General features: G+C 50.8%; 1 protein-coding gene and 2 non-coding genes across 3 annotated transcripts; all 3 read right to left on the bottom strand.

Moving 5' to 3' along the window:
• Window positions 1-7,732: 7,732 nt before the first annotated feature.
• Window positions 7,733-18,528, bottom strand: Tbrg4 (transforming growth factor beta regulator 4). The gene is made up of 11 exons (XM_070014588.1): window positions 18,368-18,528; window positions 15,721-16,189; window positions 12,418-12,738; window positions 11,647-11,818; window positions 11,231-11,388; window positions 10,384-10,491; window positions 9,644-9,788; window positions 8,949-9,194; window positions 8,739-8,850; window positions 8,477-8,591; window positions 7,733-8,057 (listed from the first exon to the last, which is right to left on the bottom strand). The coding sequence occupies exons 2-11, from the start codon at window positions 16,132-16,134 to the stop codon at window positions 7,956-7,958; spliced, it is 1,893 nt and encodes a 630-aa protein (XP_069870689.1). The 5' UTR covers window positions 16,135-16,189; window positions 18,368-18,528; the 3' UTR covers window positions 7,733-7,955.
• On the bottom strand, window positions 11,477-11,611 carry LOC138822082 (small nucleolar RNA SNORA5). The gene has a single exon (XR_011370312.1). It is a non-coding gene; the product is annotated as a small nucleolar RNA SNORA5 (small nucleolar RNA).
• Window positions 12,003-12,137, bottom strand: LOC138822083 (small nucleolar RNA SNORA5). Its single transcript, XR_011370313.1, has one exon. It is a non-coding gene; the product is annotated as a small nucleolar RNA SNORA5 (small nucleolar RNA).
• Window positions 18,529-23,156: the final 4,628 nt, after the last annotated feature.

Below are 23,156 nucleotides of genomic sequence, written 5' to 3'. Positions count from 1 at the left end.
GTCTTCTGGTTTTGGAGTCAGCGGGGGATGTCGGAGTCTGTCCTCTCCTCCCCGCTCCCTTCCCGCCGCACCAGACCTACTATGCCACACTAAAGCCCTACACCCTTCGGCAGCAATGCCTGGGCTCTGCATCTCTCTCTGTTGCTGGCATTCTAGGCATCTACCTTTCCAGCCTGGTTTGGGACTGCTTTCCTCCTGTTACATTCTCCACTTCAGGACCCTCGTGTCATCTCCCAAGCTCCTAAGCTGCCCCTTTCTGGACACCCTTTCCTAATGTTTTAGCTGAATCCTCAACTCCACGGCTCTCACAGCTCCTACAACCTGATCAACATCAAGTCTCTTTCATTGGACCCCTGGGGGCTTCCAGTCCTGGGAAGATAGTATGAGCTTGCCCCTCTATTCCTCTCTACTAAAGGACTACTGTACATCCAGGAAATAAAAGAAAACCCAACCGGGGGCGGGTGGTGCCTGCCTGGGCAAAACAGATGTGGCAGGCAGTAAGAAGAGAAAGCGCAGAAAGGCGAAGAAGAAAGCAGGGAGCTAGTGAGGGGCTGGGTGAACATCATAGTACCAGTTATCTTTTGATGTCCCACCTGGCAGGAGAAACCCCAGACTGGTGTTTTCTGACTCCAACCTACCAACAGGAGAACCAAGTAGATTTTTTTTTTTTTTGGAACCTTGTACTGATGCAATCTCAGGAGCCTGATATCAGAGAATCAAGGTTCAAAGCCAGCCTGGTGAAGAAAGCACATGAGATTTTTTTTAAATTAAATTTAATTTTTTTTGTGAACATACTGTACAGAGGGGTTACAATTACATGGGCAGGATAATGCGTACATTTCTTATCAAGCATTGCAGCCTCCTCCTTTGTTTACCCTTCACATCCCTTCCCAGCCTCCCCCCCCACTCATCCCCCCCTCCCCAGATTTTTTTTTTTGTATAGAATGGAGGTTAACACTACCAATGGAACCTGGCAGAACTGGCATGACAGGAAGCTTCCTCTCCCTTCCTTCCCCTTTTCCTTTCCCTTCCTTCTTCCCTTTTCCCCTTCCCTTCTCAACCCTCACCCACAAAGTCCTGTGGCAGACAGAGTAACAACAACAACAATGAAGTAGAAGCTGTGGGTAGTGGTGCTATAATCCCAGCTACTCAGGAAGTAGAGGTAGCAGGTTTCCAGTAAGGGGCTGGCCTTGGCAAAGTGTACGTCTAACTTTATCTCAAAAAACTGATATATTCTTAGGGGAGGAACACAAAGGCACAATGCCTATATGCCTCTGATCACATGAAATATTACCAAAATGAACTCCAAATAGTAAAAGGACTTGGGGTATGACTTTAATGGGGCCCTGAGTTCAAACCCTTGTATCATCAAAAAAGAATGAGGAGCCAGGCACCAGTTGCTCACACTTGTAATCCTAGCTACTTAGGAGCCTGATATCTGAAGACTGTGGTTCAAAGCCAGCCTGGGCAGGAAAGGCCATGACTTTTTGTTGTTGTTGACTGTGGGGCTTGAACTATGGGTCTGAGCGCTGTCCCTCAGCTCTTCAGCTGAAGGCTAGTGCTCTACCACTTGAGCCAGAGCCACTTCTGGTTTTCTGGTGGTTTATTGGAGGTAAGTCTCACAGACATTCCTGCCCAGAATGACTTTCAACAGCAATCCTCAGATATCAGCCTCCTGAGTAGCTAGGATTACAGGCATGAGTCATGTGCTAGGCAAGGCCATGACTCTTTTTTTTTTTTTTTTTTTTGGTTCCGGTCCTGGGGCCTGCACTCTGGGCCTGGGTGCTGTCCCTCAGCTCTTCAGCTCAAGGCTAGCGCTCTACCACTTGAGCCACAGCGCCACTTCCAGCTTTTTTCTTTTTGCTAATGTGGTGCTGAGGAATCGAACCTAGGGCCTCATGCATGCAAGGCAAGCGCTCTGCCACTAAGCCACCTTCCCAGCCTAAGGCCATGACTCTCTTGGGTCTGGTCATGGGGCCTGAACTCTGGGCCTGGGAGCTGTCCCTCAGCAATTCAGCTCAAGGCTAGCGCTCTACCACTTGAGCCACAGCACCACTTCTGGCTTTTTTCTTTCTTTTTACTTATGTGGTGCTGAGGAATCGAACCCAGGGCCTCAGGCATGCAAGGCAAGTGCTCTACCACTGAGCCACCTTCCCAGCCCAAGGCCATGACTCTTTTTTTTTTTTTTTTGGTCCGGTCGTGGGGCCTGAACTCTGGGCCTGAGCACTGTCCCTCAACTCTTCAGCTCAAGGCTAGTGCTCTACCACTTGAGCCACAGCGCCACTTCCGGCTTTTTCCTTATGTGGTGCTGAGGAATCGAACCCAGGGCCTCAGGCATGCAAGGCAAGCGTTCTACCTCTGAGCCACCTTCCCAGCTCCCATGACTCTTATCTCCAATTAAACACCAGAAAAATGGAAGTGGCACTGTGGTCCAAAGTGGTAGAGATCAGGGACAGTGCCCAGATTGAGTTCAAGCCCAGGACTGTAAAAAAAAAAAAAAAAAAAAAAGATGGGCTGGGAAGGTGTCTCAGTGGTAGAGCGCTTGCCTTGCATGCATGAGGCCCTGGGTTCGATTCCTCAGCACCACATAAGCAAAAAGAAAAAAGCCGTTAGTGGCATCGTGGCTCAAGTAGTTCAAGTGGTAGAGTGCTAGCCTTGAGCTGAAATGCTGAGGGACAGTGCCCAGGCCCAGAGTTCAGGCCCCATGACCGACACCCCCCCCCCAAAAAAAAAAAAGAGGACAAATAAACTGTTAGGTTTTTAAAAAGTGGTGGCCGAGTAAGAACAGCACCACGCACGTGGTATTCAGGTAAGGGGTAGGTTTATTCATCGTTCCGGCTGGCACCAGGCCATCTTGGTCCTCCATGCGGTGGGGAAAGGCCTGGGAAAGAGAGCTGGGAAAGAGAGAGAAAAGAGCTAGAAAAGAGTGCGTCTGGGAAAGGTGGGAAAGAGAGAGCTAGGAAAGAGAAGGAAAGGAAAGAGCTGAGAAAGCTAGAAAAGAGCAGAGAGAGAGCTAGAAAAGAAGGGAGCTGGGAAAGAGAAGAGAAGGAAAGAGCTGAGAAAGAGCTAGGAAAGAGCAGAGAGTGTCTGGGCCTGGGCCAGGCCTTATCTAGGGTATGGGTGGAGAAAAGTGTGGCCACATCAAGTTCAGATGTGACCTCAGCAGATGCAGATGTGACCTCTTCCAGGTGTCCCAAGTTGCCTAGGTAATGCAAGTACTGGGCGGAGACTTTGCTGGGAGGAGGGTGGAGTCTGCTAGCCATCCAGGAGCGGACCTTACATAAACAGCCCCTCAAGAATGGCCTAATGAGCAAGTGACTCATAACTGAAATCATAGCTATGCAGGAGGCTGAGATCTGAGAATCAGTGTACCTATCTGTCTCATGCCTAGCCTAATGCATGTTTTAGATAGCTACAGTAAGATGTGATGTTGCCAGCAGGACAGAAAACATAGATCAATAGCATGTAAATTCAAATATAACTCAACACAAACATGCCTAAGTGACTTTTTGCAAGTGAGTGGGAGAGGACAGCTTTTTCTTTCTTTTTTTTTTTGGGTCCAGTCGTGGGGACTGAACTCCAGGCCTGGGTGCTGTCCCTCAGCTCTTCAGCTCAAGGCTGGTGCTCTACCACTTGAGCCACAGCGCCACTTCCGGCTTTTTTCTTTTTGCTTATGTGGTGCTGAGGAATCGAACCCAGGGCCTCATGCATGCAAGGCAAGCACTCTACCACTGAGCCACCTTCCCAGCCCCGAGGACAGCTTTTTCTACAAAGGATTCTGGAGTGACTAGACATCTATAGGGAAGCAAACAAACACAAACATTTAAAGTCTCACCAGTTATACAAATAAGTTTCTTCATGTTAAGTTTTTTTTGCCAGTCCTGGGGCTTGAACTCAGGGCCTGGACCCTGATTGTCCTGAGATGCTTTTGCTCAAGGCATTCTACCACTTGAGGCATAGCACCATTTCCAGCTTTTTCTGTGTATATGGCTCTGAGGAATTGAACCCAAGGCTTCATGCATGTGAGGCAATCTACCACTAAGCCACATTCCCAGCCCCAAGAGTAGCTTTTGTTTTTCTTTCTCTAATCATGGTGTTTGGGGGCTGGGGGTTTAGCCCAGCGGAAGTGGAAGGGCGCCTACCCGGCACGCGCAAGGCCCTGGGTTCTGTCCTCAGCTCTGGGGGAAAAAAAAAAAGCTACAAAAGATCATGGTGTTTGAACTCAGGGCCTGGGTGCTATACCTGAGCTCTTTTGCTCAAGGATAGTGCTCTACCACCTTGAGCTATAGCTCCACTTCTGGTTTTTTTTTTTTTTTTGTTTGTTTTTTTGCTTATGTGGTGCTGAGGAATTGAACCCAGGGCCTCATGCATTTCAAGGCAAGCACTCTACCACTGAGCCACCTTCCCAGCCCTCCACTTCTGGTTTTTGTGTGGTTAATTAAAGATGAGTCTCAGAGGTACTTTTCTGCCTGGGCTGGTTTCAGACTGCCATCCTCAGATCTCAGCTTCCTTAATATAGGTTTACAGGCATGCGCCATCAGTGCCCAGCTAAGAGTAACTTGATTATATCCTCAAAATGGACCACAGAGTGTGTGTGTATAATGTCAACACAGGAAAAATATTAAGGACTTAGAATTAGGGTTGGGTGTTGTGGATTTGACACCCCAAAGCAGTACTCATAAATGATAAAGTTGGCCGGGCACCAGTGGCTCACACCTGTAAAGTCCTGAGACTCTTATCTCCAATAAACCACTAGAAAACTGGAAGTGGCACTGTGGCTCAAGCGGTAGAGCACTCGCCTTGAGCTGAAGAGCACAGGGATAGGCCCAAGCCCAGAGTTCAAGCCCCATGACTGACCAAAACAACAAAAAACCAACAAAAAAAACCCCAACAAATAAATGGTAAAGCTGGTCATGGAACATGGTAAAAATCTCAAACTTCTGCCCTAACAGGGCCACTTCTGGCTTTTTTCTTTTTTGCTTATGTGGTGCTGAGGAATCAAACCCAGAGCCTCAGGCATGCAAGGCAGCATTCTCCCTGCCACTGAGCCACCTTCCCAGTCCTACTTTTGGTTTTCTTAAGATGTTAGGGCAAGCTGGGTGCTGGTGGCTCACGCCTGTAATCCTAGCTACTCAGGAGGCTGAGATCTGAGGATCGCGGTTCAAAGCCAGCCCGGGCAGGAGAGACCGTAAGACTCCTATCTCCAATAAACCACCAGAAAACCAGAAATGGTGCTGTACCTCAAGTGGTAGAGCACTCGCCTTGAGCTGAAGAGCTGAGGGACAGCGCCCAGGCCCAGAGTTCAAGCCCCACGACCGGACCCCCCAAAAAAGAAAAAAAACCAAGCAAACAGAAAACAAAAAGTAGGGCTGGGAATGTGGCTCAGTGGTAGAGTGCTTGCCTTGCATGCATGAAGCTTTGGGTTCCTCAGTACCATACAAATAGAAAAAAGTCGTAAGTGGTACTGTGGCCCAAGTGGTAGAGTGCTAACCTTGAGCAAAAGAAACTCAGGGATAAGCCGGGCGCTGGTGGCTCACGCCTGTAATCCTAGCTACTCAGGAGGCTGAGATCTGAGGATCGCGGTTCAAAGCCAGCCCGGGCAGGAGAGACCGTGAGACTCCTATCTCCAATAAACCACCAGAAAACCGGAAGTGGCGCTGTAGCTCAAGTGGTAGAGCGCTCGCCTTGAGCTGAAGAGCTGAGGGACAACGCCCAGGCCCAGAGTTCAAGCCCCACGACCGACAAAAAAAAAAAAAAAAAGAAACTCAGGGATAGTACCCAGGCCCCGAGTTCAAACCCCAGGACTGGCAAAAAATAAAAAATAAAGGCCCTTTGTGGAGGAACAAAGATTCACTGCCATTATGAACTTCAGAAAATGGAAAAAAATCATCTAGACTTGAGACATTTAAACAGAGGATATAAAAGAATCAATTTACCATACTTGAAGAGATACAGCTAGTATCACTAGTCCCTAGAGAAATCCAACAGAAACCTATTGTTACCACATACCTGTAAGAATTACGAAGTATCCATGCCAGCCAGGATACAGAGGAACTGGAACTCAGACAGTTGAGTTTTTTTGGTTGGTCGTGTGGGCTGGGCGCTGTCCCTCAGCTCTTCAGCTCAGGGCTAGTGCTCTACCACTTGAGTCACAGGGCCACTTCTGGCTTTTTGTGTTTATGTGGTGCTGAGGAATCAAACCCAGGGCCTCATGAATGTGAGGCACGCACTCTACCACTGAGCCACCTCCCCAGATCTTTGACAGGAATTTTTAGTGCAGCCATTACAGAGAACAGCCAACCTATCTCCTACGAACCAAGTTGTATTTCTAGAGAAACCCAAACCTGTGCAGCTTTTAAGCCCAAAGTCCCAAGTCAGATACAGCCCAGTGACCTCCCAATGGGTAAGCGGGTGAATGTGGAGTATGAAAAAGCAACAGCTATAAGGCAACTGCACAAAATGTAAATCTTGAGAATTTATTTCTTTGGATCCAATTAGGAAAGCCCCCATCCTGTTGACTCCCTTTATGAGTAGGCTTTTCTCCCAGAGCCAGGGCATGCCATTTGTAGGATGACCAAACAGTAATGGAGAAGGCTCTTGCTTGCAGGTGGCTTGGTGGAGCTGTCCTATGGATACTGTGGTGGGAATGTCTTTGAGCCTGACTTCTGCTCAAGGCTGGAGTGACTGCTGTGAGCCATCTATTGTAGAGCTAGTCACCTGAGTGTTTTAACTGCAGTGGGCCTCTCCCTCATTACCTCAAATAAAATCCAGTGATCCCAAGAAGTGCACAGGGAAAATCTTTATTTTCCTAAGACACTAAGACACAGGCTCTTTCTCAACAGCTCCATGCCCCTAACATGCTACATACATGGCAGGTGCCACTGCAAGCAGCCACTTGGTTAGCTCTTCTTCAGAAGGCCATTCCTGCCTCCAAGAAGCCAGTTCACTGCTTGCTCCCTTACAGCTGAGCCAGGTGTTACTCTTCTGCCTGGGCAGGACAAGGATGTGGGTTCTGTGTACCTGGCCACAGGCCTTACAGAAAATGCCAAGATTCGGGGTCAGGGTGGGGAGTGCAAAGGCTAATTTTTCTTTCTTAGGGAGAAGCAGAGGCCAGATGCCAGTAAGTTCCTCTGCCCCCACCTTCTGGATTGCTTGCAGTGTACATGTACATGTCTTGAGAGGCTGGAAGGAAGTACCCTGAGATGGTTCTGGGACCGCAGTCAAGGCTTTGGTCAGAGAAGTCATGAAGTCGTGACTGAGTCTGGCTCTGAACCCTGTGGTCTCAGCCAAGTTCCTCTAATCTCTCAGAGCCCAGCCAGCCTTCACACTACTGTCATAGGGGCCATTAGGGACTCTAGTGTGGAGAAGGAGTGGGAAGAAGCCTCCCAGGAGAAGGATAAAGTAACCAACTACAATTGGACAAAGACCCTGCTCACCATATGAGGAAAGCCTGACACTCAGCAGTCTTAGCCCCGGAGGTTCAAGCTTCAGGATGGACATGCTGATCAGACTCCTTGTCAGTACAGATGTGCACTAGATAGGCACGGTTCCAGGGAAAAGCAGGAGACAGGCAGAAAACAGCTCTTGCCTGGGCCCTGAGTGTCTGTCCCTCAATCAGTCTTCCTCTGCTGGAGGACAGGGTGCAAAGGGCAGAGCCCTGGACGAGGCTAGCCGTCTGAGGCAGACAAGTAGGTGGGTAAGAGTAAGGGTGTTATGAGTGACAAGGCCCAGGAAGCTGCTTGGTGCTACACACCAAAATAAACGATTTATTATTACCCAGGATAGGATCATCTTATGGTCTCTGAAGAGCTGCTGGCACCCCTCACTCTGGCCAAAGCCCTGTACTGAGATGCACATCCTCCAAGGTGACAGCTCTTGCCTGCCAGCACTCAAACTGCTGGGCCCCAGCACAGCCAGTCCCTTGGCATGTGGTCCAGGCTGAGGTGATTGACAGCTCACTTGGCCAGCTCCTCTGCTGCTGCTTTGCGCATCTTGTCCTTAAGGTAGGCACCCTTCTGCCATTGAGACTTGAGATCCAGCCATTCATAGTATGGGACCTACAGGGAAGTGGTGGGTTAAGGGGCTCATTGGCCAGGGACCGGTCCCACTGCCTGTGCAGACCCCTCAACCTCTTATGACTGACCATTCTGTAATGTCCATCCCTTGGCCTCCAGTCATCAGAAGAGACCAGAAAGCTGGAGGGAGGGGGTGGGATGCTGCCAGTGCTAGAAGGTCCTGCGAGCTGCAGAGGGCCCAAAGGATTCCTACATCCTAAAGATGTTATAGGGCTGAGGTAGTGATGCAAGCCTGTCATCTAGTTACTTGGGAGGCTTAGCTTCTTATATCAGGAGGATCATGGTTCCAGACCAGCCTGGGGCCTTCCAAAGGCACCCACAGGGGCAAGAGGCAGCTCCTCTAAAATGGGTGGGGACTTTTCCCTGGGCAGTGACCATCTGCCTGCCCAAAAAGTACTCACGTCTACTATCAAGAAGCCTGCGGCCATAAGGTGGCGCCGGGCCAGAACAAAGCGGCCCAGCAAATCCTTGCTCCGGCTGTTGAAGTTGGGGAACTCCCAGCGCAGGAAAGCGAGCCTGGCAGGAAAAAGATGGCTGCCGAGGTTGGCCTCTCACCCCTCACCCCTCAGGAGGGAGAGGCACAGACAGCTCTGAGCACACAGGTGACAGCAGTGCTGTGTGACTTGTACCAGGGCTGTGACAAGAGCATCTCAGACCACTCACCTTTTAGCTCCTGGGGGCAGTGGCTGGCTCCCAACTGGCTGGGCAAGGTGAGGTGAGGCAAAATCCCTCAGGGGCAAAAACTGGCCATCAGTATCCAGCAGCACCTCTGCATCTGTGGGGAGGATATAGAGAACCTGTGTTGCCCTTTAGAGCCCACAGGTACAGATCTGCAGCCCATGCTCCAGGGCAGAGTTGGAATGATCCTGTTACCTAGCACCCATCCATACTGTGTGGCCACCTCAAAACTTCCCCGGTCAGCTTCTCCAAGCAATGCCTTCAGGGTCTGCTGCAGATCCTTCTGCAGGGGAGTCACCTTCCTGGCAGGGATGAGTGGAAGGGAGGCCACAGCAGAGGCTGGCAGAAGGGGCCCCCTGTACTCAGGGTGCTCCAGCTGGGCAGTGGCATTGATGTGGAGCAGCTTCTGAAAGGTGCCCTGGTCCTTTGGAGACTTGCTTGCTGTAAGAGAAAGTGGGTGAGTAGAGAGCAAGAACAGAGATGAAGGTCTAGGTAGAAAGGCCACACCCTCTCCCCTGCTCTGAATGCTCCTCAGATCAATTTCAGGGAGTGGACTGAGAAAACCTAAGGTGGTTTCTCCCATCAGTAGTTCAATTTCCCCCTGTCTCTAGGCTAGAAGACCAGGTAAGGGGCTGGGAATGTGGCTTAGTGGTAGAATGCTTGCCTAGCATGCATGAAGCCCTGGGTTTGATTCCTTTGTACCACATACACAGAAAAAGTGAGAAGTTGCACTGTGGCTCATGTGGTAGAGTGCTATCCTTGAGCAAAAAGTTGTTCAGGGACAGTGCCCAGGCCCTGAGTTCAAGCCCCGGGACTGGCAAAAAAAAAAAAAAAAGACCAGATAAACTGCCCAATAGCAGCAAAGGTGATGGGAGGGGCAGGGTGCTCACCTAGAAATTGCCCGTGAACTCCAGGGTGGAGGACAGCCTGCAGCTCTGCCTCCTGCACCTGCTGCAGCACACACAGGGCCCACACCAGGTCCACCTGCAGAGCTGGCTCCAGGCTCATCAAGACTGGCTCCAGCTTCTCATGCACCTGGGCCAAGGACAGGGTGAGAAAGGACAGGCAGAGAAAGCAGACTCTGCCCAGGGACTGCAATATCGAGAAGGGACAGTAACCAATGACCTGTGACATTGGAGCCAGAGCAGAATGCTGGCCAGAGGCATGGTGCAACATAAGCTGCCCTTCCTTCTTAGTATACTGCCACACAGTGACATCTGGAGGCACTTAGCTCTATCTGCCCAGTAGCAGGTGCCTAAAACTGCGGATCCCTTCTGCAGTTTCAGGTCCTATAGGATCAGAGCACCACCTGGAGGTAAAGCAGCTGATGCCCTGACTATAAAGCTCCTGGGGAGCAGAGTCAAGTGGGTCTGCTGGCTCCTTTGATGCCCCTGCCCTTCGTTACTGCAGACCTCTGCAGCAGGGAGACCTGCAGGCGTCTCTGCAGTGGGCCAGAGACTTCTGAGCATCAGTAGGCCAAAAAAAAAAAAAAAAAAAAAAAATCCAACAAAGTACAGGTAAGACCTCCCATTCCCAAGCCAGGTGTTGTATGCCCTTCCACCCAGCCCGGGGAATCCAGGCAAGCAGCTGGCAGTGAGGGGGCAGGGGAGTGAGAGCCCAGCACACATACCAAGTTGAAGAAGTGATCTTGTTCTGGACGGAAGTTCAGACGGGCAAAAGCCAAAAGTACATTGCACACATGAGGCAGGGTGATGTCCTGAGCTCTCTTCAAGAGGTGCTGTGCCATCAGAAGGAAGCATGAGCACCTTGCTAGCAAGAGGCAGCTCCAAGACTTACCCCCCATGCCAAGGTGCTTCTCCGTCTAGTGGCAACTGCCCACTGTAGACAGAGACCAGGATCCACCTCTCTAACAGGAGCTCTGAAGATGCTCCCTGAAGCTGGGCACTGGTGGCTCACACCTATAATCCTAGCTACGCAGGAAGTTGAGATCTGAGGATTGCAGTTCAAAGCCAGCCCAGGCAGGAAAAGTCTATGAGACTTCTCTCCTATAAACCACCAGAAAACCAGAAGTGGCGCTGTGGCGCAAGTGGCAGAGTGCTTGCCTTGAGCTGAAGAGCTGAAGGACAGCCCCTAAGCCCAGAGTTCAAGCTCCACCACTAACAACAACAAAAAAAGAGATGCTCCCTGACTAGCACACTTGGTGCCCATCAGCTTCAGGACGTCAAAGGCAGTATTGTCTGTCCTGCATTGCACGTGGGGTGGCCAGCCATACCCAGTGCACTCTCCCTGCTATGGCTGCTCCAATATGAATGGAAACAGGAAGAGGCTTGCAAATACTCTCCCCACCCAAAACAGTAACATCTTGTTCCAAGTAAATTAAGAAACCTGCATTAAACACCCACAAATATCATCAGGCTGGGTCTGCTTCCCAACTAAAGCAACAGTTCCCACCTGAGGCAGGTGGGAGGCTTCTCAGTTGGGGTCAGGCACAGGAGAGCCCCAGCTGACTGACTCACCTGGGCAAAGGCTTCAAACAAGGGCAGGTTGAGCCACTTCAACAAAGCGAAGGACTTGGCACAGTGGGCCACCTCACCGGGGGTCAAGCTGGGCAAGAGGGACAGTAGGTCAGCAGCCAGGCGCTGGGACACTTGGGTCTGATGGAAGCTGAGTTTACCTTTGGGACAGAACAGACAACAGGCTTAGCTAGGGAGGTCACTGCCACCCACTGCTCTAAACCACCACAGTCTTGAGGTCTAGGGGCTTGGTGTCTTGTGACTAAATTTATCCCTGAACCCAGGCAAGAGGAACAGGGCCCATGAGTCACAGTGTTTCTGTGGCAGCCTTCTGGGCCAGTGCCTGCCACAGTCAGGACACGCACTGAATTTGACACAGCTGCAGGCACCTGCCTAGCCAGGGCTTTCTCCCTCCTCACCATAGGCGTAGGCCAGGTCCAGGAGCATGCCTTTGGTCAGCTGGAAGGGCTTCTGTACCAGGTGATAGGAGATGGCCCGCAGCAGCGGCACGGACCGCCGATTCTGAGCTGCCAGCGTCAGCAACACTTTCCGCATCTCGTCAGGGGTGAACTGTTCCACCAGCTCCAGGCACTGTCAACCACAGCCGTGCAGGGGTCAGCTTGATGGCCTCAAGTGGTGGGGACGAGCTGGGGGGCAGGGGTCCCATCCAATGCAGCCCCTGTGAGACAGCAACTGGGCCTGAGCTGACTCAACACAGGCCCTTCTGTGCAGGCCTGCCTCCTCACCTGCTCCAGGGAGCCCTGGATCTGGAATACAATGTCTGCAGCCAAATTTATCCCCAGGCCCCAAAGCAAGGGAGCTGGGGCCCATGGGCTACAAGCTTGCTGTGGCAGTCATCTGGGCCAGCCCCCACCATGGCAGGATGGGAGCTGAATTTGACTTGACTGCAAGGACAGTGCTATTTTGTGGCATGAGGGGAGGGGGAAAATGGAACACATACATCCAGGACAGTTCCAGTAAGAAGTGGGACTGTGAAAGGGCTAGTCCAGTCCTGATCAGGACCTCCGCTAACTTCAGGACTTGCCTGCTGAGTCTCTGGACAAAATCTCCCAGAGCTCCTGTCCCAGTGCACGAAACATCTCCCTTCTGCTGAGGACTGTGACCCAAGGAACAAGCATAAATCCCCCAGGGAGGCAGGCTGCTGCTGCTGCTTGGTCCCAGCCCTATACCTTGTCTTCCAGGCGGTTCATCAGTGACTCTGAGAGGTGCCCTGCCTTCATCATAATGGCAACCACCGTGCGGCCATCTTCGATCTCTGTCCAGCGCCTCTCCATGTGCACCAGCAGCTCAGCCAACAGCTCCTGGGAGTGCTTCTCCTTCACGAAGGAACAGGACTCGGCCAAGAAAGCCAAGTGCTTGTATTTAAGCCTCCGTAGGCGCCAGCGAACCTCCTGCTCCACTGACCGCAGCTCCTTGGAAGTACTGGGGAGTGGCAGTGTGTACAAGCTACGCAGCAGCTTCACCAGGGTACCGTGCCACACTGAGGATATCTGGCAGTGAAGAGACAAATCTAAGTCACATGTGGCACCCATCCATCACGCATCCGGGCTGGAGCCGGCTCTGTAAACCTATTTCTCTGGCATTCCTGTAATTTTCCAGAGGGCAGCTCTTGCCTTGCTTTACTAGGCTGAGCACTGGACCTGCTTCCTGAGCTAAGCTGGATCCTCCAAGTGGTAAGAGAAACTAACACAGACTTGATTTAATATGGCTGATTTGACAGACATATCCCCTGTCACATGGCCCCTGCATAGCTATGTGGTATAACGCACCCAAGATGCCAACAAATCAAAAGTAGGTCTAGATGGAGGTTCTATGGCCAGTTTTGCCTGTAAGTTATACTGCTGCCACACATCCTCCAGTGGCATGTGAGCCAAGCAAGGAGTCAAGTGACTGCAGGTCCCTTGAAGGGCAGGTCTTCCCTGAGACATGAAGGTCCAGAGGGACGCTTTGACACAAGAGTACAAATAGTCCTAGTCCCATTAAGCCATGCCTGTCCCCAATGCAAAGGATTCCTGGGAAGAACTCCCGCAGCAATCTGGCATGTCTGAGCAGGCTCTTATTGTGGAAAGGCTTTCCACACTCTCTGCACGAGACCCAGTGACCTGCAAGGCTCTGTCACTAAGCTCCACTGTGCACACAGGCAAAGCAGTGTTGGCCCCCAAGTGTTACAGTAGTTTTGGTCCAGCCCCATTGGTGCCAGCCTTTTTTCTGAGGAGGCCAACTATGTGCTGCAGGAGTCTCTCCAGGTCTCCCAGAACTATGAGGCCACAGAGCAACCTAGCCCACACCTCTGCTTCAGGGTCTCAGACAGCAGATGGTGAAATGAGTACAACTGTCACCTCCTGTAATGTTTCATCTGTCAAAGGGAACAGAAACCACATACTCAAGTTGTTGAGCTGGGAACAGAAGCTGTTGCATGAAAGGCCTGGAAGGAAAGCATTGGAGCCACCCTAGTTCCACACAAGGCCTACATCTTTCCGGCATCCTGGATGTCAGTAAGTTCCATCACCATTTGCCCTATTACTGTTTCCTCTCCACTGACTTAAAATCTGGTCTGGAGTGCTGCCAGTTGGGCCAGACCTCGAATTCCATTCTTACAATTGTGCTTCAATGCTTAGTCATAGAACTCAAGATGCTTAGTTGTGTTTAAAACACTCAGCAAAGTTGGGTGCCAGTGATTCGTGCCTGTAATCCTAGTTCCTCAGGAGGCTGAGATATGAAGATTGTGGTTTGAGACTAGCCTGGGCAGGAAGCTCTGAGACCAATTAGCCACCAAAAAAGACAGAAGTAGGCCTGGGGCTCAAGTGGTAGAGTGCTGTCCTTAACACAAAAGCTCAGGGACAGCTAGGTGCCGGTGGCTCAAGCCTGTAATCCTACCTACTCAGGAGGCTGAGATCTGAGGATTGTGGATCAAAGCCAACTTGGGCAGGAAAAGTCCCTGAGACTCTTATCTCCAATAAACCACTCAGAAACTGGAAGTGGTGTTGTGGCTCAAGTGGTAGAGCGCTAGCCTTGAGCTGAAGAGCTGAGGGACAGCGCCCAGGCCCAGAGTTCAAGCCCTACTACCGGATTGGGGGTTGGGGGGAAAGCTCAGGGACAGTGTCCTTGCTCTGAGTTCAAAGTTCATGACAAAATACTCAACAAATTGGGACAAGAATTATAGCCTTAGAGGACCAGAACTTGTACTCACTAAGAAATGTGTACCCAGTGTTCACAGTGTAAATCTAAGGATTTGTACCTAACTAAAAGATTTTTTTTGGGGGGTCCGGTCGTGGGGGGCCTGGACACTGTCCCTCAGCTTTTCAGCTCAAGGCTAGCAATCTACCACTTGAGCCACAGAGCCACTTCCAGCTTTTTTCTTTTTTGCTTATGTGGTGCTGACGAATTGAACCCAGGACCTCATGCATGCAAGGCAAGCGCTCTACCACTGAGCCACCTTCCCAGCCCCTAACTAAAAGTTTTGAGACAGTACTTACTTTACTATGCATACTTTCTATGCTGTTCTACCTCATTCACAAGTCATGTCCCATTCCCAGACTTAAAGGCCTGTAGCTTGAAACTACTTAGCACAAGCCTTTCCTAATTACACCTGACAACCAAGCCCAAGATTTCTGTGTCTGAGGACGGCTAATGCAGACTAGGAGCACATTCCTTTTTGGCTGGTACTAGGGCTAGATTTCCTTTTTTCCAAAGTCCAAAGCAGCACCTATGTGACAAGTTATTTTCCTCACATGAGGAAGAAACTGGTTTCCAAATTGAGTGCTGCCCCAAAGGCTACACAAAGAAGCCCCACTTCTCCAGGAGGGGTTGAATGTGGCTACAATACATGAATGCACAGCTCAGTCTCCACAGGCCCCCATCTGTCACAATGCATGCTCTCCAGCTTCAAGAGTGATGTTCATAGCTGAGCACTGGTGCTCACCTCTGTTAGCTACTCAGGAGACTAAGATCTGAGGATCAAGGTTCAAAGTCAGACAAACATTTGAAATCCTTCTCCAAATAACAGGCAGAGAGCCAAAAGTGGAGGTGTGGCTCGAGAGGTTTAGTGCCAGCCTTAAGCAGAAAAACAACAACAAACAAAACAACAAAAACATGAGCAATAGCACTGGGTCCTGAGTTCAAAAAGTACTAGCATGTGCACCTGTGTGTGTGCACACTCGTGCAAGCATGTGCTCACACACACACTCTCCAAAAACCAAACTGTATGTGTTAGGTCCTAAGATTTCCCAGAATTCCAAATCCCCACAATAAAACCAAATCAGCCAACCAAATAATCAGGTGCATCTCCTGCCTTTGTGTTATCAGGTATTTTAGATGCTTGTCTGTAAGATGAGGACAGTTAATGATGCTCTTGGTGAGGACAAACAGAGAAAGCACATGAAAGTACTCAAGTCTAGAAAAAGAAACCATAGAAGATGCTGGTGTGTGTATGTCCATAGTTGGTACCTGCCAATTCTCCCCTTGTCACCTACCTGACTGTTGAGCAGATGGAGAAGTTGCTGGAAGCGGGCATCCTGTATAAGCGAGACCTTTTCTTCTGGCTTTCCAGACAGGAGGCGTGAGAGCTGGATGACTATGAGGGCCCGGTGATTGTGATGCAAGCTGTGGCCACCATTCAGTAGCTGCAATAGCTCCACTGGCCTGGTGGCTTTCTCAATGAGGTGGTCCACCTCTTGGTGCTCAGGGTAAGGAGTAAACACTTGCTCCTTGTCTACTAGCTCTTTTAAGGAACCTGAGGAGTGGGAACTGGGTGAGGGGGCTGAAATGGTCAAAGTCCTTTGGGTCACCCCAGGAAGTCTCAGTGGGCCAACTGGAGCTGTGGCAGGGATGAGGCGGGTAGCTTCTCTCAAGAGACACGTGCATCGCTTTACTAGGCGAGCGGCCATGATGACCCACAGGAACAGGTAGATAGAACTTCCTAGCAAGTGATCCTATAAAGTCCTGAGGAGAAAAGAAAAGGAAGCAGTGTAGGGACAGTTCCTGACCCAAACATGAAAGAAAACAATGATAATGATAGGAAATCACAGTTACACTGTCCCCAAGACCATCCTCATTTTTTTTTTTTTGTGCCAGTCTTGAGGCTTGGGTGCTGTCCCTGAGCTTTTGTATTCGAGGCTGGCAACTCTACCACTTGAGCCACAGTTCAATTTCTGGCTTTTTTGGTGGTAAACTGGAGATGAAGAGTCTCACAGATCTTACTGCCAGGGCTTCCTCAAAAAATGATCCTTAGTTCTCAGACTCCTGAGTAGCTAGGATTATAGGCATGAGCCATTGGTGCCCTAGCTCAATTATTATTATTTTTTTTGGGGGGGTCTGGTCGTGGGGCCTGAACTCTGGACCTGGGCGCTGTCCCTCAGCTCTTCAGCTCAAGGCTAGCACTCTACCACTTGCCACAGCACCACTTCCGGCTTTTTTCTTATGTGGTGCTGAGGAATCGAACCCAGGGCCTCGAGCATGCAAGGCGAGTGCTCTACCACTGAGCCACCTTCCCAGCCCCTATTATTATTATTTTTTTGCCAGTCCTGAGGCTTGAACTCAGGGCCTGGACACTGTTCCTGAGTTTCTTTTGCTCAAGGCTAGTATTCTACTACTTGAGCTACTGTGCCACTTCTGGCTTTTTCTGTATATGTGATACTGAGGAATCGAATCCAGGGCTTCATGCACATGAGACAAGCACTCTACCACTAAGCCACATTCCTAGCCCTCAATTATTCTTTTTGAACATTCATTTGAGATAGTACTACTTTCTGAAGCAAAAATTCTCAGAATTTTTAAGGGCTGGGACTGTGGCTTAGTGGTAGAGTGTTTGCCTAGCATGTATGAAGCTCTGGGTTTGATTCCTCAGTGCCCTATAAGCAAAAAAAAAAAAAAAAAAATTCTCAGAATTTTTGATTCAGCATAGAATGCTGAGTTAACCCAGGACAGCAGGGCGCTGGTGGCTCATGCCTGTAATTCTAGCTACTCAGGAGGCTGAGATCTGAGGATCGAAGTTCAAAACCAGCTTGGACAGGAAAGTCTGAGACTAGTATCTCCAATTAGCCACCAGAAAACTGGAAGTGGCTCTGTGGCTCAAGTGGTACAGCACTGGCCTTGAGCTGAAAAGCTGAGGAACAGCGTGCCTAGGCCCAGAGTTCAAGCCCCCTCCCACTGCCCCCCCCCCAAAAAAAGCTCATGGACTTTCTTCCTGGGCTGGCTCTGAACCTCAATCTTCAGATCTCAGCCTTCCTGAGTAAGTAGCTGGGATGACAAATGCTCGGCTATCATCTCCAAATTTCCAAGAGCAAAACTCTCAAATCAATCAAAAGCAGTTCATAACATGGCATGGAATTATCTTCTCTTTGTACCTCCACTCCCTCCCCACAAGAGGACCCCCTCCCCTCCCTTCAAGTCAGGTTTTGTACTTTTAGGCCACACAGCAGGACTTGCCCCTCCCTACACGGGGCATCAGCCGGCCAAGCCGAACACACTTCAGTCTTTCCAAGATCAACAAAACATTACTTCCTTCAAGAGCTACGGTGCCACTTCCGGCTTTCTCCGGGTAGTTTATTCTTTCCTGCCCGGGCTGGCTTCGAACCGCGAATCTCAGATCTCCAATCTCCTGAGTAGTTACAATTACACACATGAGCCACTAGCGCCCGGTTGAAGATGTTGCTTTTAACATATGGCCCAAACCAGCACCTCCCACTTCCTGATGACGGTGAGAGAGCGTTGCAAGATCTTTCCGATTTTTGAGACAAGTCTAGTCGCAGTTTCAGAGAAAAAAATCTAAGTCCGAAGGCCAGTCGGGGGTTCAGGCCGGGAGTTTGGTCCTAAAATGAAGATACGAAACCCGATTCTCTGGGACACCGGAGGTCAAGAAGTGTAGCGCTGGTCAGGCCAGACCGCGCTGACACGGGGCAGAGGCGGCGCGTGCGCAGTGGCGGGTTGGCTCTGGGCGAGTGGATCGCTGGGCCGGTGGCTGGCGGGGCCGACCGTGCCCAGCGGCGACTCCGGGCGCCGGCGGCCCACGAAGCCCTGGTCCCGGGCGCGGGTTCTGGGGCCTCTTCGGCCCCGGCGCCTCGGCCCGTTGCTGACGGGCTCCCCGAGTTCGCGGACTGCCGGCGCTGGCTAGGCCCTTACCTTCCCCATCCGCACCTACGCTCGCCCGGGTGCCCACGCTCAGCAACCCTGTCTCCCCTGGCCGAGAGGCCGGCAGCGCAGACACCTTCAATGACCTCCATCCACCCGCGCCGGCCCAGAGACCACGCCGCACCGCGGCCGACGTGACTCCAGCACCGCCGGAAGTGAGGCAAAGCGGAAGTGACGCATATGCCACAGTCCAGGAAGTCCCGCCCCGGTCCTCTTGGGTTAGCGCCGGCTTTCCCGTGGGCACCGGCGGAAGCCAGGAAAGAGGGTGAGACCTAAGAGACAAGCTCCCCGTCTGGGGACTGGGAACGCGGGCGGTTTGGTGACCAAATGCAGGCGTGGAGGTGCGCGTCTGTAGTCCCAGCATCCGGGAACCCGACTGAGGCCGGAGCATCGCACTTAACCAGCCTGGGGTTCACGGCAGCGCCTGTCTCCAAACCAAAGCACTGCAGGCCCGGCTCAAGTGCAGGGCTCCAGCAGCGAGCGCAAGCTCCAGCCTTGAGTCCCTGAAACTCCCCCTTCCCCAAGACAGACACAAACACCGCCGGGCGCCGGCGGCACACGCCTGTCATCCTAGCTACTCAGGAGGCTGAGATCTGAGGATCCCGGTTCAAAGCCAGCCCTGGCCAGTTAACCACCAGAAAGCCGGAAGTGGCGCTGTAGCTCAAGGTGGGAGAACGCTATCCTTGAGCGGAAAACGCTCAGGACCAGTGCCTAGGTCCCAAGTTCAACAAATGAAACAGACAACACAAAAACTGCCTGAAATCTAAAAAGCCACGAGAGGGGGAGGTGGAACTTACCCTGGGGTCTGTTTTCGGTCTCATCTAGTTCTGAAGCTGTTGGAATCCTTCTACCTCAGCTCGCCTGCAGCCATTTCCTGAACTGTCTGCCCTGGGCTAGAGAGCCAGATGGCACTTTAGCTCCTGACGGCACACACTGAAACCCAACAGCAGACCTAGGCAGTGTTTCTTTCTAAAGCAAGGCAGGCAGTGGACCTGTGTGGCTAATGGGGACGACCGGAGCCTGGGGAGCCGAGTACCTCTATTACTGTTTTGCAAAACTGTCAGGTCACTCTGGTTTTCTTGCCTATATCCAAACCACACAATTGTCTTCCTAGACCACTTGACTGATGGCTCACAGAGTCATTCAAGGGCATGCCTCCCAGACCTAAAAATTTCTCACTAGGTTCCATCTTGTTCAGGGGTCAGCCATTTTAAAGTATCACCATCTTAAGTATACTACCTTAGATTAAAGGACCTTGAGTTCAAACTCCAATACCACACACACAAAGCTTCCACTACTTGCCAGTAGTGCCACTGTGGGCCTAATACGTGGGTCTGGGGGCACACATCCAAACCTTGACACATTATCATGAGAAATACACGAAGATTGCATTGATTTACATCTGACTGTGTCCATAGCTGACCAGCAGATCTACATTCCCTTTTCAGTGAGTAGCCACACATAGCTTCATACTCATACTCCCAAATACACAGGGGAGAAAACAGCAAATCTCAGTAAAACAACTAAGCATTGTGCCCACTTTTGGTCCTTGGCTTCACCCAGACCTGAGCTCCTCCCAGCTCTGGAGTTCCCACGGTACAGCTGGCTCCTCCCTCTCTCCACCCAGACCCACCTAGGCTCCTACCCACCTCACTTCCTGCCCCTACACCCTGTTGCTTCTTAGATAGTGGAGGGTGCCATGTGCTCCCTTTCCAGGGGATATATGGGTCCTCTAATAAACCTTGTAATAATCTTTCTCCTGTGCCTGCCTGCCTCTGCATGGTCCCCTGGGATGGATGTGTGGGATCCTTTCAACAACAACAAAACCTGCTGGGCACAGGTCAGTGATTCCTCTCTGTAACTTAGGTAAACTAATAACAAATAATTATGATCAGGAATGGCTTCAAGAGCCTGGAAACCATTTTGAAATGCAAACTACAGGGAAATTAGAGCCCCCATAACCCAGTTGCTGTGAGAGTATACAGGCCTAACTTCTTCAGGGAGTAGGAGTGGGAATTTCCTCTTAGACATCTGAAATTTGTTTTTCCTTTTGGTAAAGCCAAAGCCAGTTAACCATCACTGGGGCTAGGGGTGAGGAGTATGGCTCAAATGATAGAGTTCTTGCCTAACAAGTACCAGGCTGTCAGTAACTCTAAAACAAAACTGTCCTCAAGAACCAAGTGGGTTTAGATCAACTGTGCTGGTGACTTTGTATCAAACACTATGGGGGAAAAGACCAGGTAGATATTGGGGATCATATCACAGTGTGGAGTCTGCCACCTGGTGTCTTTTGGATGACTTGTGTCCTTCCAGCCTATGCTCTAGTCTTGTAGAGCACTGGAGGTTACTGCAGTTGCAGCTCTGAAACCTAGCTGAGCATGAGGAGCCTGCCCTTGTCCCCACCTCCATTCAGCCAAGGTAGTTTGAAAGCTCATAGTTTAGGGCTATCTCAGTGTGTGGTCCCTGCCACAATGTTTTTTGAGTGGTGGGAGGGTCTTTTGCTAGTGTGGTGACTCTTGAGTGGTCCACAAAGCTTTTCTGGCTATTCTGTATTTGCTTTGTCCTCCCTCCAAGAGCCCAGGACAGATAGAAAAAAGAGACACAAAACCAAATAGATTTTTTAAATTTTTATTAGCAGCAGATAGGAGGTGTTACATACTCTGGATCCAGGAGGGAAAGCTTTTGCTGAGCAGATTTGGGTCAGTTACTCCTGGCAGTCCTGGGACCCGGAGCAGGCTGCTGACTGATGGTTGTTCTCTGCAGGGGGACAGGAGTTGGGACGAGAGAGGGAGGTCATTTCTGTCATGGTTTGTTCACCTGTTCATCTCTTGATGTGTGCCTATCCATCAGTCCTCAGAACTGATGGCTGAGTACATTTCTTACTGTGCATGGAGAGTTAGACCTGAACCTACATCTTTTTTTTTTTTTTTTTTTTTGTCGGTCGTGGGGCTTGAACTCTGGGCCTGGGCACTGTCCCTTAGCTCTTCAGCTCAAGGCGAGCACTCTACCACTTGAGCTACAGCGCCACTTCCGGTTTTCTGGTGGTTTATTGGAGATAGGAGTCTCACGGTCTCTCCTGCCCGGGCTGGCTTTGAACCGCGATCCTCAGATCTCAGCCTCCTGAGTAGCTAGGATTACAGGCGTGAGCCACCAGCGCCCGGCCTGAACCTACATCTTATGCAGGTTCCTGCATTTTTTTTTTTTTTAATGCCAGTTGTGGGGCTTCAACTCAGCTAGCACTCTACCACTTGCACTGTAGCTCCATTTTTGTGGTTAATTGTAGATAAGAATCTCACAGATTTTTCTGCCCAGGCTGGCTTTGAACTGTGATCCTTATATTTCAGATTCCTGAGTAGCTAGAATGACAGGCATGAGCCCCTGGCACCCAGCTGGCTCCTGTTTTGAAGGTCCTCACTGGGCCCCTAAGACTTAAGTAGCAAGGCCTGTGCTGGCAAAAAGGCCCACGGGGGCCAAGTCCCACCAGCTTCTGGGCCAGTTCCTGTGCTTCCCCAAGCCCTCTGTGAAGCCTTCACATCAAGTGCCCAGGGAAATCTGCAGGTGGTGTGGTGGAACCCTGTGCCTGTGTTGCGTTTGCCCTTGAGGCCGCTGGCTAGAGTTGGCTAAAGGAAGAAAAGGCTCCAAGGGAGGGTGCTAAGAGTACCTACGACAGGGCTCAGACACATCATGGCACATCTGCTTCTGCAACACTTTTGGCTTCCTAAACAGTCAGCATCGTGGGCACACTGGTCCTTCAGCAGACATTGCTCAGCGCTGGACAATTCTGACAAACTTGGGCAGCTGCCAGCCTTGACTTCAACTAGTGGGGAGAAGAGACAAGCCAGTCTGTAATCACTTGAAGCCCTTTCTTCTCTTCTTTCCCTCCATCCCTGCCCCTTCCTTTTTTTTTTTTTTTTGTCCGTTGTGGGGCTTGAACTCTGGGTCTGGGCACTGTCCCTGAGCTCTTCAGCTTAAGGCAAGCACTCTACCTCTTGAGCCACAGTGTCACTTCCGGTTTTCTAGTGGTTTATTGGAGATAAGAGTCTCACAGACTTTTCCTGCCCGGGATGGTTTTAAACCGTGATCCTCAGGGCTGGAAAGGTGGCTCAGTGGTAGAGCACGTGTCTTGCATGCATGAGGCCCTGGGTTCAATTCCTTAGCACCACATAAGCAAAAAGAAAAAAACTGAAAGTGGCACTGTGGCTCAAGTGGTGGAGTGCTAGCCTTGAGCTGAAGACCTGAGGGACAGCGCCCAGGCCCAGAGTTCAGGCCCCATGACCGGGCCAAAAAACAAAAAAAACCAAAAAACCGTGATCCTCAGATCTCAGGCTCCTGAGTAGCTAGGATTACAGGTGTAAGCCACCGGGCGCCTGGCTCTTTTTTTTTTTTTTTTGCCAGTCCTGGGGCTTGAACTCAGGGCTTGGGCTGTCCCTGAGCTTCTTTTGCTCAAAGCTAGCACTCTACCACTTGAGCCACAATGCCACTTCTGGCTTTTTCTATGTATGTGGTACTGAGGAATCAAACCCAGGGCTTCGTGCACGCTAGGCAAGCACTCCACCACTAAGCCACATTCCCAGCCCACTCCCACCTTTCTTTCTTTTTCTTTTTGGTGTGTGTGTAGTCCAGTACTAGGACTTGAACTCAGGGTGCTCAGAGTGCTCTGAGCACGATGCTGGTGCTCTACCACTTGAGCCACGGCTCCATTTTCAGCTTTTTGATGGCTAATTGAAGGTAAGAATCTCAAAGACTTCCTTACCTGGGCTGGCTTTGAACCACAATCCTT

Source organism: Dipodomys merriami, unplaced genomic scaffold (genome assembly GCF_024711535.1).
Source record: "Dipodomys merriami isolate MVZ:Mamm:240054 unplaced genomic scaffold, mDipMer1.0.p SCAF_98, whole genome shotgun sequence".
In the NCBI taxonomy this organism is placed as follows: Eukaryota; Metazoa; Chordata; class Mammalia; order Rodentia; family Heteromyidae; genus Dipodomys; species Dipodomys merriami.
This window is presented reverse-complemented; position numbering and strand designations above follow the sequence as displayed.